This window comes from Oncorhynchus clarkii, chromosome 4 (genome assembly GCF_045791955.1).
Source record: "Oncorhynchus clarkii lewisi isolate Uvic-CL-2024 chromosome 4, UVic_Ocla_1.0, whole genome shotgun sequence".
Lineage (NCBI taxonomy): Eukaryota > Metazoa > Chordata > Actinopteri > Salmoniformes > Salmonidae > Oncorhynchus > Oncorhynchus clarkii.
Window position 1 is genome coordinate 69135391 of NC_092150.1, and position 21779 is coordinate 69157169.

The 21779-nt window shown below is 42.8% G+C and overlaps 1 protein-coding gene across 1 annotated transcript; it reads left to right on the forward strand.

The window, feature by feature from the left end:
* Nucleotides 1-1078: 1078 nt before the first annotated feature.
* On the forward strand, nucleotides 1079-15403 carry LOC139407183 (adenylosuccinate synthetase isozyme 1 B). Its single transcript, XM_071150722.1, has 14 exons — nucleotides 1079-1395; nucleotides 10487-10589; nucleotides 10729-10791; nucleotides 10939-10989; nucleotides 11471-11537; nucleotides 11827-11934; nucleotides 12076-12157; nucleotides 12452-12578; nucleotides 12986-13140; nucleotides 13307-13431; nucleotides 13595-13692; nucleotides 13846-13995; nucleotides 14099-14179; nucleotides 14648-15403. The coding sequence occupies exons 1-13, from the start codon at nucleotides 1228-1230 to the stop codon at nucleotides 14149-14151; spliced, it is 1350 nt and encodes a 449-aa protein (XP_071006823.1). The 5' UTR covers nucleotides 1079-1227; the 3' UTR covers nucleotides 14152-14179; nucleotides 14648-15403.
* Nucleotides 15404-21779: the final 6376 nt, after the last annotated feature.

Here is a 21779-nt window from a genome sequence, read left to right on the forward strand (position 1 = left end):
CTTGATAGATTTCAGTAGCTCAATCTTTGTAAATGCCATGTTTGTAGACCTCTGTTTTGCACGCGCTCTCTGTGTATTAATTAACCTCTCTTTTGTTTGAGCACCTCCATAGCACTTTGTCATCACCTGTGAGTATTGTTTTGGTTATGGTGTTTGTTTGTTTGCTGGTGGGAAAAGGGGGAAACCAAGACAAGTCGCCCATGGGCATACATTACCCGTAGGTAAACTTTGTTAACACACACTAGTTAGAACTGGGCGGACCACCCACTGTATTTTGGTTAGTTAGTTAGCTGTTGTTGAAATAGGCTAGTCTAGCTTAGGGGTGTTTTTGCATATTTGTTTCTTTCCTTGGGTCCAGCTCAGCCCCTTTTTCCTGCTCCCCCCATTACCGTGTGTTTAGAAATAAACCCTGAGTTTGACGGTATTATTTCGGTTGTCGTGGTTATTTCGTTCACTTTTACTTTGTCACTATTATAATTTACATGAGTTATGTTACGGGTCTCACTACCATTCCCCCTAGACTGTCGGGCCAAAAGGGATTCGTAACACTATGTATAACATGTTATGTGGACTTGTTGATACAGCCGCCGTCATTTCATTTGACAAATACAGGGCCTATTTAGCTTACAGTCATAGTAGGAATATTGGTTCATGATCAATTAAGTATTACATATTGACCATCAACATTTCACCTGTTTTCAGACATGGTACCAGTTATTGTTTATTTTTTTACACTCTTTGCATTGCAAATAGATTGGATAATGTAATGTAGGCTATTATGAAAATACAATACAATTATACATTATACTTTTAACCACACCAAATTAGGTTGTCCTATATTTATGTGTAATAGGGACAGTATGTTCACAGTTAAAAAGTATTGCATTTTGGGTACATTGGTCCAACACAGTGCGCACGTAGTTTCATCCGAACGAGACTTGGAGAATGATTCATTGAAAATGCACACAAAAACACGGCTACACTATATGATTTCTCATTGGCTCTCACTTGGGTGGTAGCCTAACTCTTGAAACTGAGTGATAAGGGGATGACGGTAAAAATAGACACGAGATCATGTGTAGTCTATCGTGCACGTGTCTCTACATCAACAGGCGGATAACCCGTATTTGGTTACACCGGACTCAGACTTGAGGGGGTATTTTTCCCATCACATAGGCCTACGGGTTGTCGTTTCTACTGCGCTCGGTGCACTAGTGTAGGCAAAACATGTCTCACAAAGCTTGTTACACAAACCCAGGAGCAGGGGTTAAGCGACCCCGTAACGACACAGGGAACAAGTTGACAGTTGTACTTGGTGCACAATGGGGCGATGAAGGGAAGGGAAAAGTGGTCGACTTGTTGGCGACAGAGTCGGACATCATTTGCAGATGCCAGGTGAGGAAATAAGATTAAAACGCACTCTTTTTTTCTTATTTGTTCTTTGTAATATTTGTTTATTTTGGAGAAGTTGCACTTGCAAGATAATATGCGCAAAGGCGCATATTTTTTATTTTGCTGTACACCGGTTATCTTGCAAGTGCCTTAGTATATTTATTTCTGTGAGAAATGTTACACAGTGTACAGTATGTGCCATTGTGCAAAATGTATACATTGATTAATTGTGCAGTTAGGGGTCATAGCGCAATATTTAACTTTGTTTCCAGGCGCATGAAAGAAAACATACTAAGGCATTCACTATTTCAGCACGGCACCGTAGAATGTTGGGTTGAAAGACACTGCGTTTATAAATAAAAGCACATTCCGGTATGTTGTAATAAGAACCCGGCTCAACAGAAGTTTGGAGCTTGTGTTGACGTGCATAGCGTATCTTTGCAAGCTCTATTACAGTATGGGCTCGCGGAGACCAGTGCCACAGTGTGCTATACTTTGTTCCAGACAGCCCGAGTGGTAAAGGTCTCAGCGATGTCAGTGGCATGCCGCATTCCCTTCAGTCATATGGCCTGATAAATGTCAATGCGCATTGAGGTGCGCAACAGCGTAGGTCATCAGTGTAGTGGTAGACTAACCAACTGTGATTTACGGAAGGGGACATATTACAGATTTATTGGAAAAGCTGCTGAAAATATATTGCAACCAATAAATGTAACAGTGCGAGTTGAGCCTAGCCATCTAACTATTTGAAGAATTTGAACCATTTTTAGACCCCTGTTAGCCTGTCCTTCAGTGAATGGATCTCAAGCCTCTCACAGTTTGCACTAATTTATTTCAGTGGATCCTGGGAAACAGCTTACAATAGGTCTACATTCCTTTATGCACCTCTAGACCCACCATGGTGGACTGAATAGACACTATCTCTCCTAATTATAACACTGATGTCACCAGAGGGAAACTTCCTCGATGTCATAGTTAAGTGACAGAGACATAGGTTGTCATGTCGACTAGCATGGTATTCACTAATCATGGCATGTTTGATATAAAATATGTTAAAATCAAGAATCAATTTAAGAAGCTTTAGCATTTTTTACATTTGGTCACTAAAGAGGTACTGCAACAGAAAAATACTGTCTTTCTCCCTGGAATTCCATTTTCATCCAAATTTATCTGGATTTTCTTGAGATGCTTGGGACATCAAGTGAGCACTTTTTCCAGTGATAACACAATACAGGAAGTTAGAGAGAACCATTTATTTTGTGTATGTTCTTGTCGGCACTGTCGATACAGACCTCCAAAAGATGGAGGCCGAAATATTCTCAATCCAATAAAGAAAACCATGGCATTTTTTAAGAGTGGTGTTCAATTATCCAAATTGAGAGTGTTGGGCAGTGACAATGGGCAGCAGTGTCCTAAGGTCCCAAGGTCACGCAGACTATCATTCTGAGGACTGCTTCTGTGAAGATAAGCCTGTTTTAGTGCATAATGTAATCAAAGAGGAATTTGGGCACAGTAAAGATACGTCACTGAACTATGACAAACGTGCTAAACCCTCAAGGTTCCAAATTTTACATTCTTCTGAAATAAAATCTTCCTTATTGAAAATGTCAAAATGGTGTTTTATCTCCAAACTTTTGTTTGCATGTCTTACGGATATTGTATACTGTAACTATTTTTTCTAGATTAATTATTTGATTCTTGCTTCATATTGTTCACTCTGTATTCATTTTCAGTGCTACAGTAAAAATATTTGGATCAGGACATTCTGGTCTTTTGACTGACAAATCAACACTGGTTGATTTGTTAGAAAGTAACCTTAGAAATATAGCAGGGTGAATCTATATGAAGCTTCTGCTGATGACAGAGATGCCTTAATGTTTATTTATGTGATTGGCAATAAAAAGTGTTAGCATTTGCATGTTTAGTTTCCTCTTTGGCATTGAGAAAGGAAGGGATTGAGACTGGTATTGGTAAACCCAGCCAAGAGCTTCCCAGTGACGCAAGCCTACCAGACTAACTAAAAGCTTTTTATGCTTGCTTCGAGGTAAGCAACACTGAAGCATGCATGAGAGCACCAGCTGTTCCGGACGACTGTGTGATCACGCTCTCCGTAGCCGATGTGAGCAAGACCTTTAAACAGGTCAACATTCACAAGGCTGCGGGGTGTCAGGGAAAAATTACATACTTACTTGATTTGTTTGATATTAATGGTAAACAATTATATATTTAACTAAGAGTAAGGCTGAGTTTTTATGGTGTCCACTAGCTTCCTGCAGATAGTCTGTGCATTGAGGAAATTGATTTTACTAGAGGGCTATAAAACTTTACAGCCACATTCCTTTCTGTGACCAGTGGTGCACTGGGGAGATGTATTCCATGGAAAGGATGTGGGGTGGTTGTAACTGGGATAGAGATGGACTGGAACAAAGGGTCCTAGACATCCTGGCATCAGGGAAATTAAGCCAGGGTTGGGGGTTAGAACAACACCAATGACAGGATGAACCCAACGTGGCTTATGATGTTTTTGATCTGCCTGAGAAGGATGGAACTAAACATTCTTAGTGTCCTACATAAGATGTCTGTTTTTCATATTTAGGGAAGCTCTCGGTAACACAACTTAGAGTGTGCGGTCGATGGTTTCATTATTGCAATAACTAATCGATGTTGAATAAAGATGATTGTTTGAATAATTGTCCGTCAATAAAATGTATTTATAAAGCCCTTTTTACATCAGCTGATGTCACAAGGTGCTGTACAGAAACCCAGCCTAAAACCCCAAACAGCAAGCAATGCAGGTGTATAGGAAGGTGGCTACAGGTGTATACAGGTGGCTAGGAAAAACTCCCTAGAAAGGCCAGAACCTAGGAAGGAACCTAGAGAGGAACCAGGCTATGAGTGGTGGCCAGTCCTCTTCTGACTGTGCCGGGAATTTTAACAGAACATGACCAAGATGTCTAAATATTCATTAGATGAGGGTCAAATAATAATAATCACAGTGGTTGTAGAGGGTGCAACAGGTCAGCACCTCAAGAGTAAATGTCAGTTGGCTTTTAATAGTGTATCATTCAGAGTATTTCTACCGCTCCTGCTGTCTCTAGAGAGTTGAAAACAGCAGGTCTGGGACAGGTAGCATGTCCGGTGAACAGGTCAGGGTTCCATAGCTGCAGGCAGAACAGTTGAAACTGGAGCATACCCCCGGACAAGGCCAAACAGGCAGGATATAACCCCACCTACTTTGCCAAAGCACAGCCCCCACACCACTAGAGGGATCTCTTCAACCACCAACTTACCATCCTGAGACAAGGCCGAGTATAGCCCACGAAGATCTCCCCCAATGCACAACCCAAGGGGTGGCACCAACCCGGACAGGCAGACCACGTCAGTGACTCAACCCACTCAAGTGACGTACCCCTCCTAGGGATGGCATGGAACCAGCACCAGTAAGCCAGTCACTCAGCTCCTGTAATAGGGTTTGAAGCAGAGAATCCCAGTGGAGAGAGGGGAACTGGCCAGGTTCAGGAGGCCTGTGTCTTGTGACCGTACGTGTAGGTATGTATGGCAGGACCAAATCAGAAAGATAGGGAGGAGCAAGCCCATGTAATGCTTTGTAGGTTAGCAGAAAAACCTTGAAATCAGCCCTTCCCTTAACAGGAAGCCAGTGTAGAGAGGCTAGCACTGGAGTAATATGATCAAATGTTGTGGTTATAGTCAAGATTCTAGCAGCCGTGTTTAGCCCTAACTGAAGTGTATTTAGTGCTTTATCCAGGTAGCCGGAAAGTAGAGCATTGCAGTAGTCTAACCTAGAAGTGACAAAAGCATGGATGAATTTTTCTGCATCATTTTTGGACAGAAAGTTTCTGATTTTTGCAATGTTACGTAGATGTAAAAAAGCTGTCCTTGAAACAGTCTTGATGTGTTAATCAAAAGAGAGACCAGGGTCCAGAGTAACGCCAAGGTCCTTCACAGTTTTATTTGAGATGACTGTACAACCATCAAGATTAATTTTCAGATTCAACAGAAGATCTCTTTGTTTCTCGGGACCTAGAACTAGCATCTCTGTTTTGTCAAAGTTTAAAAGTACAACATTTGCCGACATCCACTTCCTTATGTCTGAAACACAGGCTTCCAGGGAGGGAAATTTGGGGCTTCACCATGTTTCATCGAAATGTACAGCTGTGTGTCATCCGCATAGCAGTGAAAGTTAACATTATGTTTCCGAATGACATCCCCAAGAGGTAAAATATATAGTGAAAGCAATAGTGGTCCTAAAACAGAGCCTTGAGGAACACCAAAATGTACAGTTGATTTGTCAGAGGACAAACCATCCACAGAGACAAACTGATATCTTTCCGACAGATAAGATCTAAACCAGGCCAGAACTTGTCCCTTTAGACCAATTTGGGTTTCCAATCTCTCCAAAAGAATGTGGTGATCGATGGTATCAAAAGCGGCACTAAGGTCTAGGAGCACGAGGACAGATGCAGAGCCTCGGTCTGACGCCATTAAATGGTAATTTACCACATTCACAAGTGCAGTCTCAGTGCTATGATGGGGTCTAAAACCAGACTGAAGCGTTTCGTATACATTGTTTGTCTTCAGGAAGACAGTGAGTTGCTGCGCAACAACTTTTTCAACAGCATTGAGGTCTCTTCGATATTGCACGGTAATGTCTTTCCAAGCTAGTCGGGAGACTTCCAGTTTGGTGTAGCGCCATTTCCGTTCCAATTTTCTGGAAGCTTGCTTCAGAGCTCGGATATTTTCTGTATACCAGGGAGATAGTTTCTTATGATAAATGTTTTTGTTTTTAGGGGTGCGACTGCATCTAGGGTATTGCACAAGGTTAAATTGAGTTCCTCAGTTAGGGGGTTAACTGATTTTTTTGTACTCTGACATCCTTGGGTAGGTGGAGGGAGTCTGGAAGGGCATCTAGGAATCTTTGGGTTGTCCCAGAATTTATAGCACGACTTTTGATGATCCTTGGTTGGGGTCTGAGCAGATTATTTGTTCTGATTGCAAACATAATAAAATGCTGGTCCGATAGTCCAGGGTTATGAGGAAAAACATTAACATCCACAACATTTATTCCACGGAACAAAACTAGGTCCAGAATATGACTGTGGCAGTGAGTAGGTCCGGAGACATGTTGGACAAAACCCACTGAGTCGGTGATGGCACTGAAAGCCTTTTGGAGTGGGTCTGTGTTCACTTTTCCATGTGAATATTAAAGTCACTTGTAGTCATTATCTGCCATGACTACAAGGTCCGATAGGAGTGTTCTGCGCGGGGTATATGGTCACTAGTGTAACCAGGAGGTGAGGCCTCTTTTAACACAGTAAATTCATCAGGCTTAAGCCATGTTTCAGTCAGGCCAATCACATCAAGATTATGATCAGCGATTAGTTCATTGACTATAACTGCCTTGGAAGTGAGGGATCTAACATTAAGTAGCCCTAGTTTGAGATGTGAGATATCACAATCTCTTCCAATAATGGCAGGAATGGAGAAGGTCTTTATTCCAGTGTGATTGCTAAGGCGATCACCGCCATGTTTAGTTTTGCCCAACCTAGATCGAGGCACAGACACGGTCTCAATGGGGATAGCTGAGCTGACTACACTGACTGTGCTAGTGGCAGGCACCACTAAACTGGCAGGCTGGCTAACATCCTGCTGCCTGGCCTGCACCCTATTTCATTGTGGATCTAGGGGAGTTAGAGCACTGTCTATGTTCGTAAATAAGATGAGAGCATCCCTCCAGCTGGAGTCCATCACTCCTCAACAGGCCAGGCTTGGTCCTGTTTGTGGGTGAGTCCCAGAAAGAGGGCCAATTATCTTAAAATTCTATCTTTTGGGAGGGGCAGAAAACAGTTTTCAACCAGCGATTGCGTTGTGAGACTCTGCTGTAGAGCTCATCACTCCCCCTAACTGGGAGGGGGCCAGAGACAATTACTCGATGTCGACACATCTTTCTAGCTGATTTACACGCTGAAGCTATGTTGCGCTTGGGACCTCTGACTGTTTCATCCTAATATCATTGGTGCAGACGTGGATAACAACATCCCTATACTCTCTACACTCACCAGTTTTATCTATAGCCAGCACCATCTTCAGATTGGCCTTAACGTCAGTAGCCCTGCCCCCTGGTAAATAGTGTATGATCGCTGGATGATTCGTTTTAATTCTAATACTGTGGGTAATGGAGTCGCCAATGACTAGGGTTTTCAATTTGTCAGAGCTAATGGTGGGAGGCTTTCGGCATCTCAGACCCCGTAATGGGGGGAATAGAGACCAGAGAAGCCTCTGCCTCTGCCTCCAACCCATTGCTTAATGGGGAGAACCGGTTGAAAGTGTCTGTCAGCTGAATGAGCAACACCGGTTGAGCATTCCTACAGCATTTCCTTCCGAAGCCATGAGAAAATTGTCCAGCTGCAGGGACTGTGTGAGTGGATTTATACTACTATCTGTACTTACTGGTGGCACAGACGCTGTTTCATCCTTTCCTACACTGCAATTACCCTTGCCTAACATTTACGTCTGAAGCTGGGCTTGCAGCACAGCTATCCTCGCCATAAGGCGATCATTCTGCTGTATATTATGAGTACAGCGACTGCAATTAGAAGGCATAATGTTAATGTTACTACTTAGCTTTGGCTGATGGAGGTCCTGACGAACCACGTCCAGATAAAGCATCCTGGGTGAAAAGGTGGAATGAAAAAAGTTGAGCGAGGGAAAAACAAAAAATATAAACGGTAATTAAAAAGCAAAAACCATAAAGTTGGCAAGTAGCAAAGTAAGGTTAGCAACAAACCGCACAGCAGCACGTAAACAAGTCTACAAGTTGTGACCGGTGTCTCTCTTAGTACTGAAATTTCCACTACAGGGGCCAGACATATTACCAGGACGTGTATTCAGAGCATATGCGGACCAACTGGCAAGTGTCTTCACTGACATTTTCAACCTCTCACTGACGGAGTCTGTAATACCAACATGTTTCTAGCAGACCCTCATAGTCCCTGTGCCAAAGAAAGCAAAGGTAACCTGCCTAAATTATTACTGCCCCGTAGCACTCACGTCGGTCGCCAAGAAGTGCTTTGAAAGGCTGGTCATGACTCACATCAATACCATCATCCCCGAAACCCTATATCCACTTAAATTCGTATACCGCCCCAACAGATCCACAGATGACGCAATCTCAATCGACTACAGCTCAGCGTTCAACACCCTGTGCACACAAAGCTCATCACTAAGCTAAGGACCCTGGGACTAAACACCTCCCTCTGCAACTGGATCCTGGACTTCCTGACGGGCCGCCCCCAGGTGGTAAGGGTAGGCAACAACACATCTGACACGCTGATCTTCAACAATGGGGCCCCTCAGGGGTGCGTGCTTAGTCCCTTCCTGTACTCCCTGTTCACCCACGACTGCGTGGCCAGGCATGACTCCAACACCATCATTAAGTTTGCTGATGACACAACAGTGGTAGGCCTGATCACCGACAACGATGAGACAGCTTATAGGGAGGAGGTCAGAGACCTGGCAGTGTGATGCCAGGACAACAACCTCTCCCTCAATGTGAGCAAGACAAAGGAACTGATTGTGGATTACAGGAAAAGGAGGGCCGAACAGACCCTCATTAACATTGACGGGGCTGTAGTGGTGTGGGTTGAGAGTTTAAACTTCCTTGGTGTCCACCAACAAACTAGAATGGTCTAAACATTCCAAGACAGTGGTGAAGAGGGAACAACAACACCTTTTCCACCTCAGGAGACTGAAAAGATTTGGCATGGGTCCCCAGATCCTCAAAAAGTTATACAGATGCACCATCGAGAGCATCCTGACCAGTTACATCACCGCCTGGTATGGCACCTGCTCCTCATCCGACTGTAAGGTGCTACAGAGGGTAGTGCGTACGGCCCAGTACATCACTGGGGCCAAGCCTCCTGCAATCCAGGACCTATATAATAGGCAGTGCCAAGTCATAGGCTGTTCTCTCCACTACCGCACGGCAAGCGGTACCGGAACGCCAAGTCTAGGTCCAAAAGGCTTCTTAACAGCTTCTACCCCCAATCCATAAGACTGCTGAACAATTAATCAAATGGCCACCTGGACTATTTGCATTGGACTATTTGCATTGACCCACCCCACCCCCTTTGTTTTTATACTGCTGCTACTTGCTGTTTATTGTCTATGCATAGTCACTTTACCCCTACCTGTATGTACAAATTACCTCAACTAACCTTTACATTGACTCGGTACCGGCACCCCCTGTATATAGCCTTCTTATTGTTTTTTTATTGTGTTACTTTAAAAAATATATATTATTATTTCTTAACTCTATTTCTTGAACTGCATTGTTGGTTAAGGGCTTGTAAGTAAACATTTCACGGTAAGGTCTACATCTGTTGTATTCGGCACATGTGACAAATACAATTAGATTTGATTCGATAAATCTGTGGTCCCACTGGTGGAGATGTAAGAAAGGTTCCTGCAGAAGGACAGGAGTGAAATGAAGCTGCAGAGGAGATACTGGAAGTAACAACATACACATTACTTTTAGGACAATGATAAAATGTCCTTATAGGTAACACTTAAAGTCCTCAAAGATTCTTCAAATGGGCTCATTTCTGTCTCCACCTATGCATCATTCAACAAGCAAAAGAAAATAGTGAACTGTATCCTTTGTGCTAAGGAAGAGTTTGGGCTTGTCACTAGTTTACTGCTAAGGATCTATTTGTCCCTGGTTGCACAGATAAGAGGGTGTCCATTTGGGATGCCCCTCTTTCTCTAGCGTGCCTGCCAGGCCCAGGGGATAAGGAGGAGTTACGTGCCTGGGGAATCATGGATACATCAGAAGGGCATACTGCCCCGATCTCTGCTGCTGCTAAAATAGCTCCTACTCTAGTACTGCAGATTGTGGGTTAGTTTGATGTGGGAAGACCTACTGTATTTCCCCAGGCACCCCGCAGGCATGTTATAGTGTGACCAACCAGTCTTGTGTATCTACAGACAGTGGATAATTGTTGGATGGGATAAACTAACCCATACAGTTATCACATTCCTGAGTGCCCTCTCTGTTCTTCTTGTTCTCTGGCCACAGGGCGGTAACAACGCAGGTCACACGGTGGTGGTGGATGGGAAGGAATATGACTTCCACCTCCTACCCAGCGGGATCATCAACTCCAAAGCTCTTTCCGTGATCGGTGTGTACATCCCTATTCCTTGTCTTCAGCAGCTTGCACTGACCAGTCACTCGGCTCTTTGGTTTGCCAGTTGTAGGCCTACCATCCAACCATAGCCCACTGTGTATTCTTACACAGATAATCCCTTCTGTCTCTGCAGGCAATGGTGTGGTCATTCATCTGCCAGGCTTGTTTGAAGAAGCTGAAAAAAATGAAAAGAAAGGTGGGAAGATTTTGATATCAACATTAAGTAGCGTAATTGGCCTATAGTTTGTCTTAGAATGTGCATGTTGATAATCCATTTAGAAAGGAACAGAAAATGAGAGAACAGAGTGATTTTTCCTAACTATTTTATGTTTCCATCCCACAGGCCTTAAAGACTGGGAGAAAAGACTGATAATCTCAGACAGGGCCCACATTGGTAACTAACACTCTTATTGGAAAACAGCTGCATTTAGAGGAGAGGGCAAAGGGCATATAGTTCAGATAGTGCTAAAAACAGATAAAACAAACACAGTTGTTTGTTGAGAGTAACAGATGTGGTGTGATAGGATATAATTGATTATTGCTGATTGCCTACCAATCAATTGCTGATCGATTTATGTTATGCACTTTTTACAGTTACTGTAGGTTTTGTAACAATATGGCAATGCAATATTTAATATAGTTTGTGTTGTGACAACAGTTTGACATTGATCACCAGCTGTGAGATGTGGTGAGATGATTTTAAGAATACTTTTTACAGTGCTGGTTAACAGTTGTTGCAGATAATTTTAGGACATGGGAGAGACATGAATCCCATACTCTTACATGTTGCTCACATGTTCCGATGGCATGTTCTGCTGATGACAGGCATATGTTTGTATCCGTGGTGGGAAATAACCTGTGTACCCTTTGGACAGTGTTTGACTTCCACCAGGCAGTTGACGGCCTCCAGGAGGTACAGAGACAAGCGCAGGAAGGGAAAAAGTAAGAACTGGAAATTACACCTTTTTTTCTGTAGGACTCAAACAACACTTTACTAAAGCCTGCAGGTGTAATGCATTACGATGCATTTAGAATGCATTGTAAAACGTGTCATAAATCGTGATACAGTATAAAAGCATGCGATGCTTGTAACATGTTGTTAAGCATTACCTGCATGCTTTAAGTAAAGTGTTACCAGATGAATTGTTTTATAAGAATCATAATTCCTGTAGTGTTGAAATGCTTATATTCCTCAAATATAGTGTTGTAATTCATAATTTACTTCATACAGTATTGGAACCACAAAGAAAGGCATCGGACCAACCTACTCAAGCAAAGCATCACGTACGGGGCTGCGTATCTGTGACCTTCTAGCTGATTTCAAAGACTTTTCTATGAGGTAAGTCTCACCTTCACTCACAGAGGCTGAGGGTTATGGGGAGTGCCAGTTTGGCATTTGGCTCTCTGGACAATGGGAACATTTATTATGGACATATTGCTACAGTATATTCATGTTCTTCTGATGGTGGCTTGGTTCTAGGTTCAAGAACCTTGCCCAGCAGTACCAGGCCATGTTCCCCACACTGGAGGTAGATGTTGACGGTCAACTGAAGAAATTAAAGGTGGATTTCATGAAGTGTGCATTTTTTATGTGTTTGTTTGTGTTTGTGTTGACATGTCGATGGGGTAAATACCCCTCAGCTAGTAGAAAAAGTATGTCAGAATTGTAACAGAGTGGACACACTCATAACACATCATCATCAACCCATAATAACCATGAAATCCTCTCAGTCATGGGGTGAGGTCTAAATTTAGCATCGGAGAAGCAGATGAGAATTACAGTAGCTCTGCTCTCATGATCCATCTATTCATACAGTAGGAACAAATCAAATCTTGCATCCTGTCTAATCATATAGGAGTATGCTGAGCGGATAAGACCCATGGTGCGAGACGGTGTCTATTTCATGTACGATGCTATTAATGGACCCCCTAAGAAGATTCTGGTGGAGGGAGCGAACGCTGCCCTGCTTGACATTGACTTTGGTAAGGGAATTCTATACTCCCCTATGGCTGACTGTATGAGACGGTTATAGACGCATGAATATGAGTAAGCACTGTTAGCCCAAGAGTCATGGTACTCACTACAGTTAGTCGCTCTGGATAAGAGTGTCTGCTAAATTACTAAAATATAATAGTTTGTTCATAGGCATGGTATGTTTCCTTAGAATGGGTTTGTGTTTGGTTTCTTAAGATAGGCTCAACAACTATTTGGGTCGACACAGTCCTTGTTTGCACCTGTTGACACAACCACATATACAATAGTCATTATAATGAAATAGGACGTTTTAAAGGAAGACATTCCCCCACACAGTTTGCTAGCAAATGGTCTGGTGCTCATCCTGGAGGCTATCAGAAATGCATCCCTTTAGAATGTTGCTCTCGTCTCCCAGGAACCTACCCATTTGTGACATCATCAAACTGTACCGTGGGTGGTGTATGTACCGGACTGGGAATCCCCCCTCTGAACATTGGTGATGTGTATGGGGTGGTGAAGGCCTACACCACTAGAGTGGGCATCGGGGCGTTCCCTACAGAACAACTCAATGTGAGTCAAACCCCAAACATGATACACTAAATGCAAGTAAGAGGAGCTATAGAGTGAAGAACATAATGTCAGAATTCAAACGCAAAGTAGTCAAGACTACACAGAATAGAGTAGTTGAATGTCTGATTGCTCAGACTTGCTTCTCTGCTGTCATCTGTCCTTACAGGAGGTTGGAGAGCTGCTGCAGACGCGGGGCCATGAGGTGGGCGTGACCACAGGGAGGAAGAGACGCTGTGGTTGGCTGGATCTGGTCATCCTGCGTTACGCCAACATGATCAACGGCTTCACTGCGTGAGTGTCGCTGCAGGGTCTGCCCTGCCCCGAATGTTGTGCAGTCCTGTTACCTTTATTGAAAATTTGGGCCACATTGCCACCTACTGGATCTTATGTGGGGGGTGGGGGGGCTGGAGAGGAGAGATACATGCTACATTTTTTCCTTGTTTTTCAATCACAGGTTTGCATTAACCAAACTTGATATCCTTGATGTGATGGATGAAATCAAAGTGGGAGTGTCTTATAAGCTCAATGGCAAAAAGATTCCCTATTTCCCAGGTAAGACTGACTGAATTTAGTAGTGTATATATTCCTGTATAAATGTATGTGATGAAAGAAGTTGTTGGCTTTATGTTGGCTTATAAGATTATTTTTTCCACTAAACCTTTCTCCATGGACTGTACGACCCATGTCTCCTCCCTGTCTTCTCAGCTAACATGGAGGTCTTGCAGAAAGTGGAAGTGGAGTACGAGAAACTGCCTGGCTGGAAGAGTGACACCTCAGCCTGTAGGAAATGGGAAGATCTGCCAGTCAAAGCCCAGAACTACATCCGCTTTGTGGAGATCCACGTTGGCGTACCCAGTAAGTATTCTATTCCAAATTCAGGACCTACCTGTTTTAAAAATAACAAGATCAATACATAAAAACTTTTCAATGGCTCTTAATCAACGTTTTCTCTTTCCAGTCAAATGGGTTGGAGTGGGCAAGGCCAGGGAGTCTATGATCCAGATGTTCTAGGACACAAGACCTTCCTCTCTCCATGAAGGTGAATTGAGGTGCTATGGCTTTATCTGCCCTGGTCAGATTTCCTCTGTTTTGAAAATGTTTTTCCTACTATACGGGGCTGGCGCAGCCACACAAAGTGAGCAAATATGAGACTTTGAGACATGTTCAGAAAATACTTATATTGATTGTGTCACAGTGGCCCTTCTCTGTCGCAATTTACAAACCATGAAATGATTTTAGGTGAGTTCAGATAGACTTGTTTATGTCCCAATTCCTTTCTTTGCACTGCTATAGCATTTGAGTATTTTGCAAAATATTGCTTTGATTTGACATTACTGTCATGTCAGGTAGCCTACGCTGTTTAGACTTGAATGAACCTTGGCCAGTATCTGATGCCTAATACTTGCATGCTGATGTAGAACCACAGCTGAAAAAACTATTTTGAACAATGTGTAATGGCCAGAATTATGTAGTCATGAGTATAACATTTAATTTTTTATTTAACTAGGCACTTCAGTTAAGAACAAATTCTTATTTGTAATGACGGCCTACCAAGAGGCAGGGACGTGGGCTGGGAGAAATAAAAAGTTGGACGAAACACACATCACAACAAGAGAGACACCACAACACATAAAGATACATATATACATAATAATAAAGATACATAAGATACAATACATAAAGAGAGACCTAAGACAACAACACAGTATGGCAGCAACACAACACAGCATGGTAGCAACACAACATGACAACAACACGGTAGCGACACAACATGGCAGCAGCACAACATGGTAGCAGCACAAACATGGTGCAAACATTGTTGGGCACAGACAACAGCACAAAGGGCCAGAAGGTAGAGACAACAATACATCATGTGAAGCAGCCACAAGTGTCAGTAAGCTTGTCCATGATTGAGTCTTCGAATGTAGAGATGGTGTGGTCTAGGTGTAAATGATGTGTCTTGTATCATGTTGTCCACATTTTGTTGAAAGCGCACAGATGATCCATTTTCTTTGCTTCTGTGACACATTTGATGATATAAAACAAATGTATTTTTGTACCAATCAAATCTCAGTCCCAATGTATTTTTGCACACGTCAAATTTCAGTTTTTCGTAATATTATGTCCTCCATTGATACTGTACTATAACAGCTAAGATGGCACTGTGATACCCCAAAAGTTATCTAGTGCAATATTGTTACAAGTAGAAATCTTTAAGAAGTGGAAATCTGATATGCAAATAAATCTGTTATATTGCACAATTGATCTGTTGTGTTTTGTCTATTTTGTCTCTGGCTCACCCTTCTGTCAAGAAAAAATACAAATAGTCACAACTCTGGTGAATACTGAGGAAATAGTGTCATCTGCTGGATTAGGTTATTTTACAGTGCCTTGCGAAAGTATTCGGCCCCCTTGAACTTTGCGACCTTTTGCCACATTTCAGGCTTCAAACATAAAGATATAAAACTGTATTTTTTTGTGAAGAATCAACAACAAGTGGGACACAATCATGAAGTGGAACGACATTTATTGGATATTTCAAACTTTTTTAACAAATCAAAAACTGAAAACTTGGGCGTGCAAAATTATTCAGCCCCTTTACTTTCAGTGCAGCAAACTCTCTCCAGAAGTTCAGTGAGGATCTCTGAATGATCTAATGTTGACCTAACTGACTAATGATGATAAATACAATCCACCTGTGTGTAATCAAGTCTCCGTATAAATGCACCTGCACTGTGATAGTCTCAGAGGTCCGTTAAAAGCGCAGAGAGCATCATGAAGAACAAGGAACACACCAGGCAGGTCCAAGATACTGTTGTGAAGAAGTTTAAAGCCGGATTTGGATACAAAAAGATTTCCCAAGCTTTAAACATCCCAAGGAGCACTGTGCAAGCGATACTATTGAAATGGAAGGAGTATCAGACCACTGCAAATCTACCAAGACCTGGCCGTCCCTCTAAACTTTCAGCTCATACAAGGAGAAGACTGATCAGAGATGCAGCCAAGAGGCCCATGATCACTCTGGATGAACTGCAGAGATCTACAGCTAAGGTGGGAGACTCTGTCCATAGGACAACAATCAGTCGTATATTGCACAAATCTGGCCTTTATGGAAGAGTGGCAAGAAGAAAGCCATTTCTTAAAGATATCCATAAAAAGTGTTGTTTAAAGTTTGCCACAAGCCACCTGGGAGACACACCAAACATGTGGAAGAAGGTGCTCTGGTCAGATGAAACCAAAATTGAACTTTTTGGCAACAATGCAAAACGTTATGTTTGGCGTAAAAGCAACACAGCTGAACACACCATCCCCACTGTCAAACATGGTGGTGGCAGCATCATGGTTTGGGCCTGCTTTTCTTCAGCAGGGACAGGGAAGATGGTTAAAATTGATGGGAAGATGGATGGAGCCAAATACAGGACCATTCTGGAAGAAAACCTGATGGAGTCTGCAAAAGACCTGAGACTGGGACGGAGATTTGTCTTCCAACAAAACAATGATCTAAAACATAAAGCAAAATCTACAATGGAATGGTTCAAAAATAAACATATCCAGGTGTTAGAATGGCCAAGTCAAAGTCCAGACCTGAATCCAATCGAGAATCTGTGGAAAGAACTGAAAACTGCTGTTCACAAATGCTCTCCATCCAACCTCACTGAGCTCGAGCTGTTTTGCAAGGAGGAATGGGAAAACATTTCAGTCTCTCGATGTGCAAAACTGATAGAGACATACCCCAAGCGACTTACAGCTGTAATCGCAGCAAAAGGTGGCGCTACAAAGTATTAACTTAAGGGGGCTGAATAATTTTGCACGTCCAAGTTTTCAGTTTTTGATTTGTTAAAAAAGTTTGAAATATCCAATAAATGTCGTTCCACTTCATGATTGTGTCCCACTTGTTGTTGATTCTTCACAAAAAAATACAGTTTTATATATTTATGTTTGAAGCCTGAAATGTGGCAAAAGGTCGCAAAGTTCAAGGGGGCCGAATACTTTCGCAAGGCACAGTAATTGGCAACAGTCTGAAGCGGTTTCCTCTCCTTATCTCCGGCTGCATTTACACAGGTAGACCACTTTGGATCTTATTGATCACTAATTGGTCTTTTGACCAATCAGACCAGCTCTGAGTAAGCTCTGATGTGAAAACATCTGATGTGATTGATCAAAAGACCAATTAGTGGAAAGAAGATCAGAATGCCTGTGTAAATAGCCGAAGATAAGGGAGAGGAAACCACTTCTGACTGTCGCAGCCTCCTTTCCTTTATCTGTTGTCATGACGTTGCCCTCTTTGAGTACAGCGAGCACCATCCCCCGCTCTTTGCTTCTACAACCAGACTGCTGTGGTCAGAGGTTGTAAATTCCTGAGAAGACCTCATGGACACACAGTATTAGAGAAGAGGGTAAACTTTCACAGAGGACAAAGGAAATCCTTCCACGTCACAGTACGTGATGTACTAACAAATGTCATGTTCCAGAGAAAGTGTAAAAGATTGGTGAAGAATCCAGCTACGAACTGGTGCGTTTGTCACAACTTGGGAAGCTCATGGGAGATGGTATGACCATTTTCCATAACGCTGTTTATATAATAGCCTCAGATATGAGGTTTACATCTAATTGTTGTATAAGATGAATGAGTGAGTATGATACTGTTTGTATAATGGTGTAAGACGATTGTGGACTGTTTAATAAAGAAAAATACAATTCCCTTTTGATTTGAACTAAATCAGAGGACCGCCCCTGAGCCCAGTTAGGGCCAGACATCCTGGGACAGCCCCTTTTCTGCCATTCCGAATAAAACTCAACTTTGAGAAATTATCACCAGACCATGTTTTTCTCCATTAGGGTAGGACTAAGGTTGTAGACCAAGCTTACCTCAATTACGAGATGGCTAAAGGTTGTAGAATCTTTTAACCATACCATGTGGTTAAACTCTTAGACTATCGATACCGACAGAATAAGAACAAGTCTTTGATATTGATTACTAGTCTGCAGCTAGGAATTTGGTATCTTTCAACGCGAAGAATGACAACCGCCGAAACATCCATCTATAATGAATGTCACTTTGAACTATCCCCTCTAACCAAGATAGAGAGAGAGAAGGAGGGAGACAGAAAATTCTACCAAAAGAAAGACTTTTCACCAGCGATCAAGATGACACACTGAGCGTAAATATATATATATTGATTGCAATTGTTCCCGAATGAGTGAGCGTTCATGTGTAAAGGATTAGCATTTTAATTGTTATAATTAACTTTTTAGGGACTTCTTAGTCGATCCCCATTGCCCCTTTGTCTAACAAGCTGCCATGCCGGTTCAGCCCACTAGGGCACAATCTATCATTTCATGTAACCATATTTACTGTTTGTTTATGCATTTCTGTGAATTACATAGTTAGTAATAAATACATTTTTTAAGACAATTGATGTATGGATGACTCATAGTGAAGACTGGATTCGTGAAGATAACCAACAATTTACGACGTTACTGTGACCCAGGGATGGCCTGTTTAACGAGAAGGTTAGGGCAAATTAGATAAGAGCCTGCTGGAGTTTCTCATTCGGTAAGCAAGGGGCCATTTTGGCTCTTTTATTGACAATAAATCCATAGTTGCTGTGAGAAACTGTTCCTGGAATTGTGTCCCTGCAGGGGAGGAACACAAGGTCTTTCCATCTGGCTCGCCACTTAACGTCTCAGCCTCTCCTTGGACATTTGTATTTATGTGTTTGTGCCTTGTTTTCAGGATGTTTGTTTTCTGGATGCAAGTCCCTGCTGTGTTCCTCTGCTCCAGCAGGAGCCAATACTAATCTAATGTTGAAACAGTTCATACCTTCACTTCTGGCTTTATACCGGATGTTGGATGGGCATTTCATTGATGATGATGAGGAGGATATCCACATGTTCTTTCTTTCTTGTAATTTAATTTACAATATGCTAGAGTCTGCGTTGCAGAAGCATCTCAGAGAGAAGATGGCTCTGTTTTCTAACAAAGGCAAATAATAAACCACACATAGAAATTGTAGAAAACAAGCTCAAATACTTGAACAGTTACAATATTTAAATTTAGGGGAGTAACTTTGCTATTGCTTTGTATTATATATTTAGATTGCAGTTATGTTACTGTAGTAGATTAATACAGCAGTTGTGGCTCAATCAGTGGTGGTCGGTGACGTTTAAGATGAGGGAGGACGATCACTTTTATTTTTATGAGCATGGCTTTATTTCAGTTGGTAGTTACAAAACTGTAACTACCAATTGGATACCATGAAATTGAGGAGAAAAGGGGTAAAAGTAACCCCCCAAAAAATGTATTAAAAAAAATCAAGGTGACAGTGACACATTTAGTATGGCCTTGCACACTCTTGCCTGCATCCAGCTGATCTAGGGTGCAATCATTAGTCCAACAGTCGCAAACGAGAGTTTCAATTGAACAAATGTAGGTATGTTTGTCCCCATTTCCTTCCGTTAGTGTCAGGACCTGATCTGTTTCACCTGTCCTTGTGATTGTCTCCACCCCTTCCAGGTGTCGCCGATTTTCCCCAGTGTATTTATCCCTGTGTTTTTCCTGTTTCTCTGTGCCAGTTTGTCTTGTATGTTTCCAAGTCAACAAGCATTTTTTCCGTTCTCCTGCTTTTTGCATTCTCCTTTTTCTAGTCCTCGGCCCTTGCCTGTTTCTGGACTTTGTACCCGCCTGCCTGACCATTCTGCCTGCCTTGACCACAAGCCTGTCTGCCACTCTGTACCTTCTGGACTCTGATCTGGTTTTGACCTTATGCCTGTGCACATCCATTCTCTTGCCTACCCCTTTGAATTAATAAACATTGTAAGACTCTAACCATCTGCCTCCTGTGTCTGCATCTGGGTCTCGCCTTGTGCCTTGATAGTTTGCTTCTGTTCAAGAAACATTTTTAAACATAATAGACAGAATGAACAAACCCCTGATCATACACAAACACAGGCCACTTTCGTAGCAGCCACATACAAACAGCATGAACATTTTGCTTGTTATATAATTCCTTCTAGCATCTACTCACTCTCCTCCTCTCACACTTTCCCTTCGCTTGTGGACTTCAGAGCACAACACATGTGCCTGGGGCCATGCAAAAAAAAAAATCCAAGCCAAACCTTCATATCATAGCCGCTAACCACTACACACAGCCTATGTTGTTGGCACCATATTAGCTAACAACGCTAGTAACGTCATAATCAACATAGCTACTATTCGCGCCCAGGCTCTGTCGTAACCGGCCGCGACCGGGAGGTCCGTGGGGCGACGCACAATTGGCCTAGCGTCGCCCGGGTTAGGGAGGGCTTGGTTGGTAGGGGTGTCCTTGTCTCATCGCGCACCAGCGACTCCTGTGGTGGGCTGGGCGAAGTGTGCGCTAACTAAGGTGGCCAGGTGCACAGTGTTTCCTCCGGCGCATTGGTGCGGCTGGCTTCCGGGTTGGATGCGTGCTGTGTTAAGAAGCAGTGCGGCTTGGTTGGGTTGTGTATCGGAGGACGCATGACTTTCAACCTTCGTCTCTCCCGAGCCCGTACGGGAGTTGTAGCGATGAGACAAGATAGTAGCTACTACAACAATTGGATACCACGAAATTGGGGAGAAAAAAGGGTAAAAAAAAAAAAAAAACATAGCTACTATAACTAACGCATTACTAAACCCGGTACAATAATTCAGTACAGTATACAGTCAGCAAGCAGTTCAGCAGTTACACCAGTGGGTGGCAATAAATTAATAAAACCAAACACTTACCTTGACTTGGAAGAGTTCCAGTGTCTGGATAGCCATAGCCAGCTAGCTAACATAGCATCCCTCTCTGTTTCAGCCAGGTGTTTGATTAGGCTAAACCTGTATTCGCTAGCTAAGTGAAAGTGAAAAAAATACAACTAAATATCTCTCTCGCTCTCTTGCTTCTCCTTCATTGTAAAACAAATGAATTTGTTCAAACCTGTTCAACTATTGTCTTTCTCTCTTTAAGTCAACTACTAACCACATTTTATACACTACAGTGCTAGCTAGACGTAGCTTATGCTTTCAGAACTAGATTCATTCTCTGATCCTTTGATTGGGTGGACAACATGTCAGTTCAATCTGCAAGAGCTCTGATAGGTTGGAGGACGTCCTCCGGATGTTGTCATAATTACTGTGTAAGTCTATGGAAGGGGGTGAGAACCATGAGCCTAGGTTTTGTGTTGACGTCAATGCACACAGAGGAGGATGGAAACTAGCTGTCCTCCGGCTACACCATGGTGCTACCCTACAGAGTGCTGTTGAGGCTATTGTTGACCTTCATGGCGAAATAGTGTTTTTACATATAAGTCATTGAGAAGGTGGGTGAAGTTAACTATAGGGTTAGACAGCCGGGACGTAGGCATCTGACCCAGATTTACCATGTGAACCTGCTAAAGAAATGGAATGCACGTGATATACTCTACTCTATTTCGCCGAAGAAGGCTAACAAAGAGACCGAGCCGGCGGCGGTGACAATAGGGGAGCAGCAGAATCAGGAGCTGAGGGAGTTGGTCAGCCGAAACCAGGATGTGTTCTTCAGTGAACCAGGACACAACAATTTGGTACAGCACCGCATCATCACCGAACCCGGGAAAAAGGTGAAGTTGAGACCCTACTCAAGGAGAGAGGCTGT

What these genes read in the sequence shown, in the direction of transcription:
- LOC139407183 (XM_071150722.1), top strand. Translation starts at nt 1,228, where the DNA reads ATGTCTCACAAAGCTTGTTACACAAACCCAGGAGCAGGGGTTAAGCGA. An exon ending in CAAAGCTCTTTCCGTGATCG is followed by an intron (nt 10,590 to 10,728) that starts GTGTGTACATCC and finishes CTGTCTCTGCAG; the next exon opens with GCAATGGTGTGGTCATTCAT. An exon ending in CAAGCGCAGGAAGGGAAAAA is followed by an intron (nt 11,538 to 11,826) that starts GTAAGAACTGGA and finishes TACTTCATACAG; the next exon opens with TATTGGAACCACAAAGAAAG.